The sequence below is a fragment of the Camellia sinensis genome, chromosome 8 (genome assembly GCF_055761805.1).
Source record: "Camellia sinensis isolate YWXY chromosome 8, ASM5576180v1, whole genome shotgun sequence".
NCBI classification, from domain to species: Eukaryota; Viridiplantae; Streptophyta; class Magnoliopsida; order Ericales; family Theaceae; genus Camellia; species Camellia sinensis.
In genome coordinates, this window is record NC_138968.1 from 180,530,593 (window position 1) to 180,545,075 (window position 14,483).

Consider the following 14,483-nt stretch of genomic DNA (forward strand, 5'->3'; position numbering starts at 1 on the left):
TGAAGATTCGACAAGAAAAGAATAAAGGCATGAAGAAACTTACTTGTTCCAAGGAATTGTTGCTGCTGCCTCTCCTCAGCTCTTTCAAAGACAACTATGGCTTTGGGATATTCTTGTTCTACAGCCTCATGGATGGGGTCTTCAAACGAGCTGGTAGCTAAAGCAGTAACCTTCCTCCTCTTTTCTATTACTTGAGCAATTGTCTCGGAATCAGAATCTTCGGTAAAATCGGAAGGAGAAACGGTAATTTTTCTTCTCCTTTTCCTTTGAGTTGGTATCATTCGCTCCTCCATTGTCTTCTCGACCTTTTTAGGTTGGGGTCCAGACTCTTCAAAAATGAGCTCCTCCTCTACCTTCCTAGCGGCTATCCCCTCTTGAGCCAATTGAGGTTCTCTTTTGCTTCTTTTCAAGGGAGACTCCTGTTCTTGATCGTTTTCTTCTTCCTCTATCTCTGGAAGCTCAGTTTTTTCCCTTTCTAGCTCAAGGAGTCTCTTCTTCTTCTTTTGTTGTTGACCACCTTCATAAAAGAAGGATTAGAGATAAGATAGCAAGCATTATGTGGAGAGGTTAGAGAAAAGGAAAAAGGGGTACATACTTCGGGTGACTCTGGGAGGAATTGAAGCAGCAGAAGTAAACTGAGTTGTAGCAGGTACTGTAATTGGAATAGTGGAAGAAATGACAGTCTCAGCTTCTTTGGGCTTGGGCACATCCAGCACCTCCAATAGGTTTTGAGAGGAGATGGCCAAATAAACCTCCATGTTGCTCACCCACCAATTTTGATATCTCTTCAATTCAGTACCATGAGGGGAGAAAAGGGTGAACTCAAAACTGGCCAAATCATCCATAAACTTGAAGGTTGCCTCTTCTAATCTTGATTTTCGAACCTTCAAATCCCTCTTAGTAAGACTCAGATTGGTGTTGCTGCAAAGAGGTATTGGAACTCCTTGTGTGAGGCCAAATTGTCTAGCAAATTGAGCAGGACAATAAGGCTCAGCTATGCATTTATAGGCTCTGGGGTTGGTGGTCCCAATAAACAGTTCCCTAGGGATCAGTAGGGAAGCCCACATATCTTTATGAATAGGCAAAGCACAGAGCCTGTCACTGAGGAAGTGATTCAACCAGGTTGGACCTATGCTAGCTTCGAAGGGACGGAAACGATGATCAGGAAGAGCAGCTGGTAGTTGATGAAAGAAGGAGAAATAAAAGGCAAAAGTAGCTGGATAAAGTGAAGCATTGGCTAGTTTTATGCCATGAGTGAGAGAGTGTAGCCCAGAGAATTTAAGGCATTTGGATTGTAGTTCAGTAAAATAGGCAAAGAGCCAAAGCTGAAGAATCCAAAATGGTCCCCCTTGATTGGCATCTAGGGGTTTCTCACAAAAGAGGGAACAAACTCTATATACATGACCCAGAATGTATGGGGCTAAGGCTACTCTTTTCTGCAAAACCAAGGCTTTGGCAAGAGGAGCAAATTCAGGCATGATTCTTTGGGAGGAGGTGCAGAAAAGAAATTTGCAAAGCCAATATAATAAAAAGGAAAAGAATTCCCTATCAGTTACTGGACCCATTCTTTTGTTCTCGGCTCTAACAAAATCACTGTAAGATAAATTAAGAGAGGGGAGGGAGAAAGGGACTACTAAGTCAGGAAAATCTGGTGTGATGGGGGTACCAATGGGGGATACTCCTAATAGATGGCAAATATCAAGAACAGTGGGAGCCATCATCCCACACCTAAACTGAAAGAAATTGAAAATAGGGTTCCAAAAACATAAAGCAGCGGGGATTAGAAAAGGGTCCTCTGAGATAGTTACCCTAGATAGTCGAAGAGCATCAAGAAGGCAGAGTTCTTGAAGGTCCAATGTCCTAGCAGGGACAACCCGGTCGTACCATTCTTGCCACTCTGGTCTCATCGTGGGCCAGCATCGGTGAGGACGATTGACTTTCCAACCTTTCCAGTCGAGACCACCCTCATACAGAAGACATTGATTCTCCAAGTGAGGATATAGGGCGGGAAGCTCGGAAGGGATCTCCTTGAAAATGGGTCCAAGCACGTACTCTCGCTGCACATGGCGACGAGGGATAAAGATACGCCCATCGATAGCACTTTTCTCATCACCCTTGTATTTCTCACATTTAGCATCAATAAGCCGTTTCAAAGCCACAGATGAGCTTACGCGCTCTATGGTCGGAACTTTTGATGAGGAAGAAGCCATTGATAATGAGTTTTCGGAAAATATAGAAGGGAGTAGAGAGAAATGGAAATCTAGAGGGGGTTTGAATGCGTAAGCAATTCCGGGGCACAGAGTGAAAAGGTTTTAAATAACTTTTGTGTGCGGGAATATATCTCGTAAGTCGTTAAGTACTAAAACGTGCGAAAACAAGGAATCTTTTTCAACATCGATAATTTCTGGAGGGAAAAGCACATTGATGCCAGCTTCGAAGCCAAATTTTGGCGCTAAAATTTCAAACAACAACGGCTTCGAAATGCAGAAGCCGACTTCGAAGCATACTGCATGCTTAAAAATGCTTGAATACTCAAAGTATTGGTCTACTTCAAAAATCCAAAGACCTGTTCGAAGGTTATCAGTCAAAGTGACAACATTCGAAGCAAGCCCTAGGACTCTTTAAGGAAAAGGGGCACAGTTCGAAACATCCAAGACCAATTATTGGTTTCTACATGAGCAAGAAGGAATTGCCATAGTTTGCCCTTCGAAGCCAAAAGAGATCAGTTTAAAATTGATTGGCTATATCAACCATGACCATCTATTGGTTACAGTTAGTGTTGAAAAAGTAAAGTCATTGAAATCGAAGTACTAAAATAATATCTGCCAGAATTGTCAATTTTACTCCATGAATTGGACAAAGACATGATTGGTTCTTTTAGTTCTTCATTAAACAGTTGATTCGAAGGATGAGATTGTTCAAATCGAAGTTATGAGTTAGCTTTTAGAGATGAAAGGAAATAGAGTCAAACAGTATTGAGTACAGAAAGACTTTGTTCATATTAAAGCCAAGATGATTACATTAAGTAACTCTATCTGGGTACAAATTCAAGCTCATAAAAATAAGGAATAGAATAAATAACAAGGTCATGAAATTTTGTCCAGCAATGGTCAATAAATTTCTGTTCTTTCTTTATTATTTCTTCTATCTCTTCTAAAGTTGATTGCATAAGCTGATGAGCTCTCACTTCATAATAGAGTTCTTCAGCCTTTGCTTCGAAGGCCTCTTCCCTTGATTTTTGTTCCAATTCATCTATAACCAAATCATCCCAGTACGCAGAATCTTTATTCCTGAAGTCATCGAACTCTTCGATAAAATTCTCTGCTTCATATTGGGCATGAATTCGGAGAGATAAGAGTTGATCCAGATTCTGGATGGTGATCTTAGAATTTCGATGCCAGTAGAGGAGCACTGGGAGTTGGTCCAAAAACAAATGAAGTTCTGCCTGGGCAATAGGGTTGAGAACATGACCTCTAGTCAAGATATCACAAGCCCATTGAAAGTTCTTAAGAGGAATGTCATCCTCAAGAACATTGAAGGGCAGATGGGAGAAAGCCGCGAGCAAAAGTTGAGCTTGCTTTCGCTCGGCTGGAGAAGGGGGTGACGGAGGTTGGTAAGGTGGAAAGACTTTGTCCATGGGAAGGGCAAGTCTTAGTTTCTCTGTCCAGGAGAGGATGGGAGAAGGAGAAGGAGAAGATGGTTCTGCTTCAGAAGACGAAGGGGAAGGAGCAGGTGTTTCTATCTCAGAGGATGCAGATGCAGAAGAAGGAGTGGATGCTTCTATTATGGGAGATGGCATGGGAGCAGATGGAACAAAGGCATTAATGTAGTCAAGCCAATCAGAAGAACAAATCTTCGCCTTTTTGGCTAAAAAAGAAGGGGTGTACCCTTGTGCTTCTTCTGGACGCTGGGCAGGGTGCATTATCTTCGTAGGCATGGAAGAAGTATACCAAGCCACAAGCAGATTCTCCTCCAAGCTACGTCGAAGGTCAATGGGCACGTAAGGGTAGACCACTGAGCTTCGAGCGTAGGAGGGAAACTCCAAGGGGTCAGTAAACTCAACAAAATGGTGATTGATTCGCTCCCTTAGATCATAAGTCTCAGGAGTGGACCAGCTTGTCCAGCCAGAAGCTCCAGAGGATGAAGAGGTCACAGTTTCATCCCATGCAGAGGTCTGTGAAGAAGAGTTTCCTAGATCCATATTTGCAACCTGTCGAAGCAAAGGCTCGAGGGCAGTTCGATCAGAATACAAAGGGAGCTTAGGGGAAGAACTCTTTGTATCTGTAAGTTTGTAAACCAAGGGATTAAAGGCAATGTGTTCATAGTCCGAAGGTTTATAATCTGCAAAAGCCTCCATTACCTGAATATAGAAGGGCGGGTAAAGGTGGCTAATGAATGCGTGGAGGTTCTTTCGAGGGGGAACAACATCACTCAAAGGCTCTTCATATGCTTGATCAATAGAAAGGGAAGTTGATGCAGCCATAGCCTGTTCGAATACTAAGGTATTGGGATGTTCGACGAGTTAATGCAGATGATCTCCAAATGGATGACGGTTGTGTTTCCAGAATATGGACTCCATACACGTTCTGGAAGCGCGGGAAAACTGCAATCCACTAATATCACCAAGTATTGGGTATATTAGTGCGGGGGGTAATGTTGGCTACATATTTTGTAAAAGCCAGTTACAGTTCGACACGTGGCATAGTAAGGGTAATAAAGGAAGATTATTCAAGCCTTTAATCCTGATCGTACACGTGGCAATAAATATTGGTCCTCACATGATCTGAGTAACACTAGATCAAATAACGGGATGCAAGATGACGTGTCTTCAACGGTTACTCATATTCAAATCCAGTACAAGAGGGAAGCTCAACTGCCAGTAATGGCGTAATGGAGCTACTTTTAAGGAAGCATGATCAGCGATCATGGAGGAGCAGTTCGACGGATCGAAGTGCAGTTCGAAGGTCATCACTGACGAGTATAAATAGCAGAGCAGCCCCCAGGAAAAAGGACGGACTCAGATCATACAAACCAGTCATTTACTTCATATATTTTCTTTTCCAGTCATTTACATTTCCAGTCTTTAAATACCTGTTCTTTAAATACCTGCACTTTAAATACCAGCACTGCACTTCGATTCATAGGAGTAGCTTCAAGTAGATTCAAGTAGATTGCTATTGTAAACCTCTCTGAGGCTGAGTTCGGACCATTGTAAGTGTTCATTTTTATGAAATACTTCAATTGTTCTTCATATTACTGTTATTTTCTATTAACTTCTCCTAAATCAAGCCACCAGTAAAAGTCCTCTTCATTGAGGCTGAAAAGAACTAAAACACAATCGTCTGATAATTGGTTGGCAATCACAATTTCTATAAGGACTGATTGATCCTTGCTGGCACGCTCACATTCACAAAAACACCCTTCGAAAAGCCAAAAAGCCAACAGGTATAAAATATATTAAAATCAAAATAAACCATATATTATGAAAAATAAATCAAAAATTTAAATTTAAATCGACTTCAATCGATCATTTAGTTTCACCGATTTTTCTTACATTCGAACTCACTGCCCTCGTGCTCATTGCCCACTAATATCGCTATTGTAATCAATATTTACACTGAAAGTTTTGAGAGAGAGAGAGAGAGAGATGGATGCGGGACGGCCGAAGTCAGAAATCGTGTTTGAAGGGTGAGGAAAATTTCAAACGAAGGGTGGGCATGGGCAGTCAAAAAGTCAAAGATCTTTGTTATTAAAAATATTCTGATCAATTTCATGTTCAATCTTCCCATAAAAGAATTATTCACTGCTTTCAAAATCAACCTAAAAATTCGTACTACGGTTATTAAACAGAAAAGAAAAGAAAAGAAAATTCTAAATTCACACTCACACATTGTAGATAGAGACATCTACAATTCCCTATAAAACCACCAATCAACCAACTAACAAAACAAACATACCTTCCCATTACAACCACCCACATAAGCAATACTCCAAAAACATACAAAAAAAAAACCATGAACAACCTACTCCGCCGCCAAATTCTCAGCCACCACCACCGCAACAAGATTGCTCCGGCGTGTGATGTCTTCATAAACCACCGGGGAACCGACACGAAGCGGACGGTGGCTTCGTTGCTCTACGACCACCTCGTACGTCTCAACCTCCGACCTTTCTTGGACAACAAGAACATGAAACCAGGTGACAAGTTGTTCGACAAGATTGACAGTGCCATATTGGGTTGTAAGCTCGGCATCGCTGTGTTTTCGCCTAGGTATTGTGAGTCGTATTTTTGTCTTCATGAATTGGCTCTGATCATGGAGTCGAAGAAGAAGGTTATACCCATTTTTTGTGATGTGAAGCCTTCGGAGCTGAGAGTTGTGGTTAATGGAAGTATTCCGATTTCGACAATGGACCTCCGGAGGTTTAATGCTGCTCTTGAAGAGGCTAAGTACACCGTGGGACTCACGTTTGACTCCCTGAAAGGGTGAGAATATATAACACGAAATATTAAATCAGTAACAAATTTTATAAATATTAATAATTAAAATTTTAATTTATTTTATATTTATAAATATAAAAGTATTTTTTCAAAGTTTCATTGAGCTGTAATTACCCAATATATAAATCCACCTAGCTTCCATCTTATTTTATTATTATTATTTTGATTAATGGATGATGTGACAATGAAACTCAAGCAATTATAATTATAATTATAATGACGGTTAGATAAAATACATAATTAGATTCTTATTAAAGTAGGAAAAGAAAACTTATATTAGCATTTAAAAAATTATAATTATAACTCTTTTAATTATGAGAATTGTTATTACGAATGGTTAATTACGTAATGATATTAAATTTATTGATTTGATTTATAAGTCATTAATTGTTTTTTGATTATAAATATTATATTAGTAGATTTTTTTAACTACACAAATTATATCAACCAAAAAACTAATTATCTTAAACCATCAATCAGTTTGTTCCATATTATAGCACACATTTGTCCAACATGTATATAGTTCAATGAGATTAGGCATAATAAATTTAATTTATTCACTCTTGTTGAATCTTGTTTATAATCTTCTTTTGAAATGTGTTTTTTGTACAGGAACTGGTCGGATGTGGTAACAGATGCTGCAGATATTGTGATAGATAGCTTGATAGATATGGAGGAGGAGCGAATCCTCCGGCGAAGCCGCCAAAGTACTGGAATTTCTTTCCCAAAAGTTGTTCAAGCTGCCCGAATTACGAAGGCATGAAGATATGGCATTAAGAACATATGATTTTGGTTTATTTTTATTGATAATAAAACTTTAATATGTGGTTCTCTCATTCTTTAAGCTTTATGATTTGCTTTTTGTTTGTTAAAAAAAAAAAGGCACATATATATTATGGGTATAGAGACGAACATAAATTGTTACTCGTTGATTCTTTTGTAGATGCTTCAGTAATAAAGCTGATAGTTTAAATTCTGTTCATTCATGTATTTCTTGTTTAATTGTAATAGTTGAATTTTTTTTTTTTTTTTTTTACCAAAATAATGAGAGGTTTTTTTATTCTTGGGTGGCTTTGCCCTTGGTCTCTTGATCCTTCTGATTTGTTATTCTCTGATCCTTTGTAGTTATATTTAGCCTCGTTTTGGGAAGTAAGTTGACTTTTTAATTTTTGGTTTTTTTAACTATTTTAGCCTGGGTTAAAAAGCTTGATTTGGGCAGACTTTTTAGCTTTTTGACCTTTTTGACTTTTTTGACTTTTTTTTTTAGAGAAGAGTGTAATGATTATGGATTGAATGTGATATTTTATTTGTTGTGACTAAAATAACTTATTTTATTTTTTATGACTATTTTAACCACAAACTAACTTGCCAAACAACACCTAGGATGTTATCCAATGTTAAAAATTGTTTACAAAAATAAAAAAGAAGAAGAAAGAAAAGTTACAAGCCGTTGCTAATCAAATAAAATATTGATATAAATATATAATAGGGTTTACGCATCCCCAATCCAATCGTGGTGTGGTCTAGGTCTACTGTAGAACCACTTTTTATGATCTGTTAAATTATCAATGAAATTTTTTGTCTAATTTGAAAATCATAGTCAATGATTTCATCCAATTAAATCGTAATATCAAACTTACTATCCATTTGTTTGATAATTCTAATCGTAATATGGCTAGAATTATTAAATTAATTATTTTTTTTTAATGAATGATTTATAACTATTAGTCTTTTCAAAATGAATAAATCCAATAAAAAAAAGTAACTCTATAGTAAGGTCAAATGAAACATTTTTTTTTTTAATTTGAAATACTAATGTGGGATATTTACCAATAAATCTCATCTCACAAATAAGTACTCTAATTAGTTCTAAATTTTTTCTATTGATTTGTTAAGTTCTATTAGTGAAGAGTTTCTTTTCGTATGGTCCTATTTTTTATTTTGGTAGTGTTTTGGTGGACAGCAATATCTTTTTATTAAGGAAAATTTACCAATAAATCCTATTTTACAAACTGTTATACCAAATAGTGCCACTTTTATTCTATTATACCAAATAGTCCTGCTGGTGTATTGATTTGGTCCTTTTTGTTTTTTTTTTCTTTTTTGTTTTACTCTGTGGACGAGAGTGCCCTTTCATTGATTTACAAACTGTCATTTTTGGTTCACTGATTTGGTCCCACTTTCATTCCGGTGTGGCACACCCTAAGAGATTTGCGCGTGTGTGTGGTTATTAGTGTGTGTGTTGCAGAATGGGTCTCCATGAGAGAGATGAGTGAGGCGGTGGGTCACCATGAGAGAGATGTGTTGCAGAATGGGTCTCCATAAGAGGGCTCGATCAAGCGGTCATCAATTCGTACCCTCGGTTTCCATTCTCGAAGGATCGAGGCGGTGGAATCAACGATCCGATGTATTTGATCTGCTTGTGTGAGTATAAAGATGCTGAGATGCTGAGGCTGCTGCTGGGTGTGTGCGTTAATGGTGTCTTCTGTGTCTTCCAGTACGCCTAATCGCTCTGCCTCTCTTCGATCTGCTCCACCGCCGCCTCTCTTACCCTCAACTCCGGCTCGCGCATCATTCTCCGACTGCCGCGGAGGCTCGGCGGGCGACGCACGAACCGACGGCTCAGGAAGATTAGATCGGTCAGCAACGGCGTCCCTGTGTGTATCTGTGTGTGTGTGTGTGTGTGTCTGCCCTCACAATGTATGTGTGTATCTGTGTGTGTGTGTGTATCTGTGTGTGTATGTGTCTGCCCCTCACAATGTATGTGTGTATCTGTGTGTGTGTATCTGTGTGTGTGCCCCTCACAATGTATGTGTGTATCTGTGTGATAGGAGAAAGAGCCCATGCCAGCCTCTGTGTGTGTCTTACGGTTAGATGAGGGTAATTATGTCCTTCACAATTAAATGGGACTAAATGGTTTAATAGAATAAAAATGGGACCAATTGGTGCATAAGTTCAAATTTTGGGATTTATTGGTAAATCTCCCTTTTATTAATGTGATAGGTATGATGTGATACTCTAATGTGACAAGTATGAATGTGACACTCCAATGATGTGACGGTTCAAAAAAATTAAAAAATTCTTAGTGTATTTTTTTTTTTAATTTTAAATGTGACAATGTAGCGGATATATCGTGACGCTCTAAAACTTTCACTCCAAAAAAAATAAAATAAAAACTTCTTAGTGTACTCTTTCCAAATGTGACAACGTGACGGATATGATGTGACACTTCGAAAAAAATAAAAACTCTTTACTGTACTTTTCTCAAACGTAACAACGTAACGATTATGATGTGACAGTCTAAAAAAAATAAAAACTCTTTAGTGTACTTTTTTCAAACGTAATAACGTGACAGGTATGATGTAATACTCTAAAAAAAATAAAAACTCCTTAGTGTACTTATTTCAAATGTGACAATGTGACGGGTATGATGTGACACTTCAAAAAAATAAAAATTCCTTTATATACTTTTCCCAAATGTTACATGTAATACTCCAATGAAAGAATGAAAGAATTTTAAAATAATGATGGGAACTACATTAAAATAAGAATGAAAGAATTAGGTTAAAATTGATAAAATTAGAACTTTAAGATAAAAGTGAAATATTAACAAAATTATAGAGATAATTTATTAAATATACATCTATATTTATCTACAAAATTGTTTGCCCAACAAATCTTTAGATGCTATATTTTAATCAAACTAAATTTTCAAGTTAATTTTCACATCCACGAACAAAGATTTTGCTTGTGTCTCCAAAATTTTATTACATTTCATGTCATATTTCCACCTTCTGTCCATCGAAATTGAAGGTATTTTGTGAACGACAACGTTGTGCAGCCAGTATCCCATCATCAGTGGGCCTGAAAGAGGGGGACACAAAATTTATCATATTTTAGTCATAACAAACAAAACATCACATTCAACTCATAATTATTACACTTTTCTCTTACAAAAAAAGTCAAAAAAGTCAAAAAGTCCTTCCCAAACCAAGCTTTTTAGCTCAGATTAAAATAATCAAAAAAATTAAAAAATTAAAAAATTAAAAAGTCAACTGACTTTTCAAACGGAGGCTTACTTTACGATATAATGGATCACTATACTAATAACAAATAAAAATTGTTGTCCAATAAACTAACGGCTATATTTGGGATGTTATCCAATGTTAAAATTTTTTTATAAAAATAAAAATAAAAAAGAAGAAGAAAGAAAAGTTACAAGCCGTTGCTACTCAAATAAAATATTGATATGTATATATATATAATTGGGTTTACCCATCCCCAATCCAATCGTGGTCTAGGGCCGTATTGCTGGTCTAGGTCCACTGTAGAATCTACTTTTTATGATCTGGAAAATTATCAATGAAATTTTTTTTGTCTAATTTGAAAATCATAGTCAATGTTTTCATCTAATTGAATCCTAATGCTAAACTTGTTATCCATTTGTTTGATAATAAACCATAGGGTTAGAATTCTTAAATTAATTAATTTTTTTTAAATGAATGATTTGTAACTATTAATCTTTTGAAAATGAATAAATCAAATGAAGTAAGTAACTCTATAGTGAGGTCAAATGAAACAATAATGCCGTCTAATTTATAATACAAACTAGAGACAAGCCTTGTCTGGTAAGTTATACCTTTGGTCCATCTTTTTTTTTTATTCTCGTAATCTCAATTTCATCAATGTAAACTCACATTTTTAATTACGTTTCAATGTGATCCCTTTGTTATTTTTGAAGAAGATATGTTATGTGAAATGTTAAAATTTTAATAATTTTCAGTTGTAAAAAAAAATAAAAAATAAAAAATAAAAAATAAAAAAATAAAAATAAATTGAATAAATGACACCGCTGATCTCTATGGTTTGGCCAGAGTTTCTTTTTTGGGCAAGTAATTTTGCCAGAATTTCACCTTAGTTTCTGTAATGTTGCAAATATTGTTTTTTTATCTGAAATACTAATGTATAATGATAGAGGGACTACATTAAAATAAGAATGAAAGAATTAGGTTAAAATTGATAAAATTAGAATTTTTAGATAAAAGTGAAATTTTAATAAAATTATGTAGATAATTTATTACAGAGTTAATTATCTAAAAATCTTATTTTCAAATATTATAATTGGTCAGATCCTATTTAAGATTTTTGAACCAATAAGTTCTATTTAGTAAAATTAAGAATATTATTATTTTTTTTCTATTTTTAAAATTAAGAACATTATTAATTTTGCATAGTAATATTCCAGATAATTATTTTACTAACTGATGAAAAAAACAGAATATGAGATTAAAAGTTTTTGTCCTTCTACTTATTGGTTTGATTCAACTATCCAATTAAACCGAGAATATTATTAGTTTTTTTTTAAGTTTTAAAATAGAGAATATTATTAGTTTTTGCATTTTAATTTTTTTTTCTTGTTTTGCACATCAATGTTCCATCATCACACTCCTTTATGACACAAAATTTTCAGTTTTGTACAAAAAAATAATTCTGTTTTTTCAATTTTTTCAAAAAAAATACATTCAGTGGGTTTGGTTTCAATTTTCTAGAAATTGAGTTTTTTATTTTTCTTTTTGTTTTTAGTGAATGTTTTTAAAATTTTAAGCAATTTTTTTTTTAAAACTTTTTTAGATGCACCTTAATAGATGTATCTAAATAGTAAAATATTTATGAATTTTTTTTAAAAAATTAAAAAATACACAAAAACACGAAAAATGTACTGAATTTATATATATATATATATATATATATATTTTATTTTTGGTATTTAGTAAATTTTAAAAAAAAATTCACAAATATTATACTTTTTAAGTGTATTTATGTTGCTTAAATTCAATGAAAATAAAAAAAATATAAAAAACAAAAAAGTAAAATTTTCTGAAAAGTGAATTTTAGAAATGGAAATCAAATAGAGTGATTAGCTTTTTTTTTTTTTTTGTAAATAATTTTTTTTTTTTAGTTTTTTCAATTTGAAAGTTAATGTTTTAAAGTTTTGAAAATCAAAATAAATGTCAAATCATTATTTTTTTTTATAGACAATCATAAATAATGAACAATTTTTATTTGAAGAGCAATTCCGACTATTAAAAATTTAGGCCAAGTTTGGCAATTTCAATATAATCCATCTTTTTATCTTTTTATCTTTTTTCCATCACATCATCTTTCTACTTTTCTGCACATCTTTTCGTAAAAAGACAAAAAGTACACTTATTTAGGTCATTCCAAACAACCCCTTAATGCGACTTGAAAGTTCAAAAAATCTTAATTAGAATTTAATAGAGTATGACATGGATATGCCCATAAAGATTATAGCCCACCACTTGGGGCCCAATACATAATTCAAATACTAAAGCCCAACGTTGCTAGAGCTCAACGTGGTATTAAGAACCAATGACATTTAAACACGTAGCAAGAGAAGGACAAACCACATAAGCAGACAAAGATCTTGCAAAGTTATTGCACTGCACATCTGCCATTAATGGAGTTCCTTACAGCATTTATTGAGATAACCCCTCCCCGTCGGGACAGAACGACCTCACCATGAACAAGGCAAGCTAGAGCATAGACTTTCGGCCAAGGTGACAGGTCGGAAGGGACAACAAAATGATTAGCAAAAGATATAAGCAGACATCGAAGACAAGAAAAGGTTAAGCTTTCTATCACAAAAACAATCTCTACAATCCATCTCTCTTTTTAACTTGCTCGTCGGAGGGTTCGCTAAGGGACTCCCCGTTCCCCATTGAACTCTTGTGCAGGTTTCTCTGTGGGCTTGGCACCTCGAACACTGGTTTGGGAAGCGTGGATCAGTCCGACCCGTTCCATCTGAAACACGCTGTATCATCAGTTGGCGCCGTCTGTGGGAAACCTTTTGCTCCGTGCGCCACTTGTGCTCATTGTCGCCGGAGGACCATTCCCACTCTTGATAATCCCTCCCTGTCACTCTCTAAGGTGGATGGTCACAACTAGATCCATAGCTTCTCAATACAACGTTGTCGATCCCCAAGCCGACCTTCCTAACCCAAACAACCCACAACAGTATTTCACCAAGCTCATCAATAGCATTAACCACTTAGCCGGGCAAAACCAAGCCCTAATTAATGCTCTACTCCAAAGAAACCTTCCTATGCCTCATCCACCACCTCCAGATATCCCACCCAACCAAGAAAGAGTCCCGAGCCATACTATCTAGCAGCCCTATCCACCAAACTTGGAAGGCTTATGACCCCTTCCCCCAGATATGAACCCGCCACCCCGGGTCCCACCTCCATCAGTCCAGGCGCCCAGCCCGAGGGCGAGGCCAGTAGTGTCCAGCCTCCACTGCATTTTGGTGGTGACAACGTTCCTCTCTAAGACGCGGAACTTCGAGCCATGAAGCTCCATCTCCAAGGAGTCATGCAGAACATAGAGAATAAACCATCTACCACAGCCAACTCACCATTCGTTGCCTCCATCAAGGACAAACCTCTACCTCCTAAGTTTAAAATGCCATCGATTGACTCTTTCGACGGTACAACGGACCTAGTCGATCACTTGGAGACCTACAGGACTCTCATGATCTTCCATGCATTTCCTGATGAAATCATGTGTCGGGCTTTCCCCGTCACACTTAAGGGGTCAGCCCGACTGTGGTTTAGTTAGCTAACGACGAACTCTGTCTCTAACTTTCAGCATCTGAGTGACTCCTTACTCAGCCACTTCATTGGTGCCCAACACCAACGGCGTCCGATAACTCAACTCCTCAACATCTGCCAGACAGAGGGAGAGTCGCTGCTCAGCTTCGTCACCCGCTTCAACACCGAGGCCTTGTAGGTGGCAAAAAATGATGACAAGGTCATTCTCATGGCCTTCATGGCCGGTCTACGATCATCTGATTTCTTTTTTTTTCTCTCCAAAAATCCCCCGACCTCCATGGCAACCCCACTTTCCAAAGCCCAAAAATACATGAACGCCGAAGATTCCCTAGCTGCCTGACAAAATCCTACTG

At 36.5% G+C, this 14,483-nt stretch overlaps 1 protein-coding gene across 1 annotated transcript; it reads left to right on the plus strand.

Moving 5' to 3' along the window:
- Positions 1–5,888: 5,888 nt before the first annotated feature.
- LOC114285147 (putative 2' cyclic ADP-D-ribose synthase BdTIR) lies at positions 5,889–7,533 on the plus strand. The gene is made up of 2 exons (XM_028228152.2): positions 5,889–6,484; positions 7,112–7,533. The coding sequence occupies exons 1-2, from the start codon at positions 6,015–6,017 to the stop codon at positions 7,260–7,262; spliced, it is 621 nt and encodes a 206-aa protein (XP_028083953.1). The 5' UTR covers positions 5,889–6,014; the 3' UTR covers positions 7,263–7,533.
- The last annotated feature ends 6,950 nt before the right edge of the window (positions 7,534–14,483 follow it).

Bases quoted from the DNA above. Each gene is read 5' to 3' on its own strand.
- LOC114285147 (XM_028228152.2), top strand. From the start codon at position 6,015: ATGAACAACCTACTCCGCCGCCAAATTCTCAGCCACCACCACCGCAAC. The intron at 6,485-7,111 runs GTGAGAATATAT...TTTTTTGTACAG, and splicing joins ACGTTTGACTCCCTGAAAGG to GAACTGGTCGGATGTGGTAA.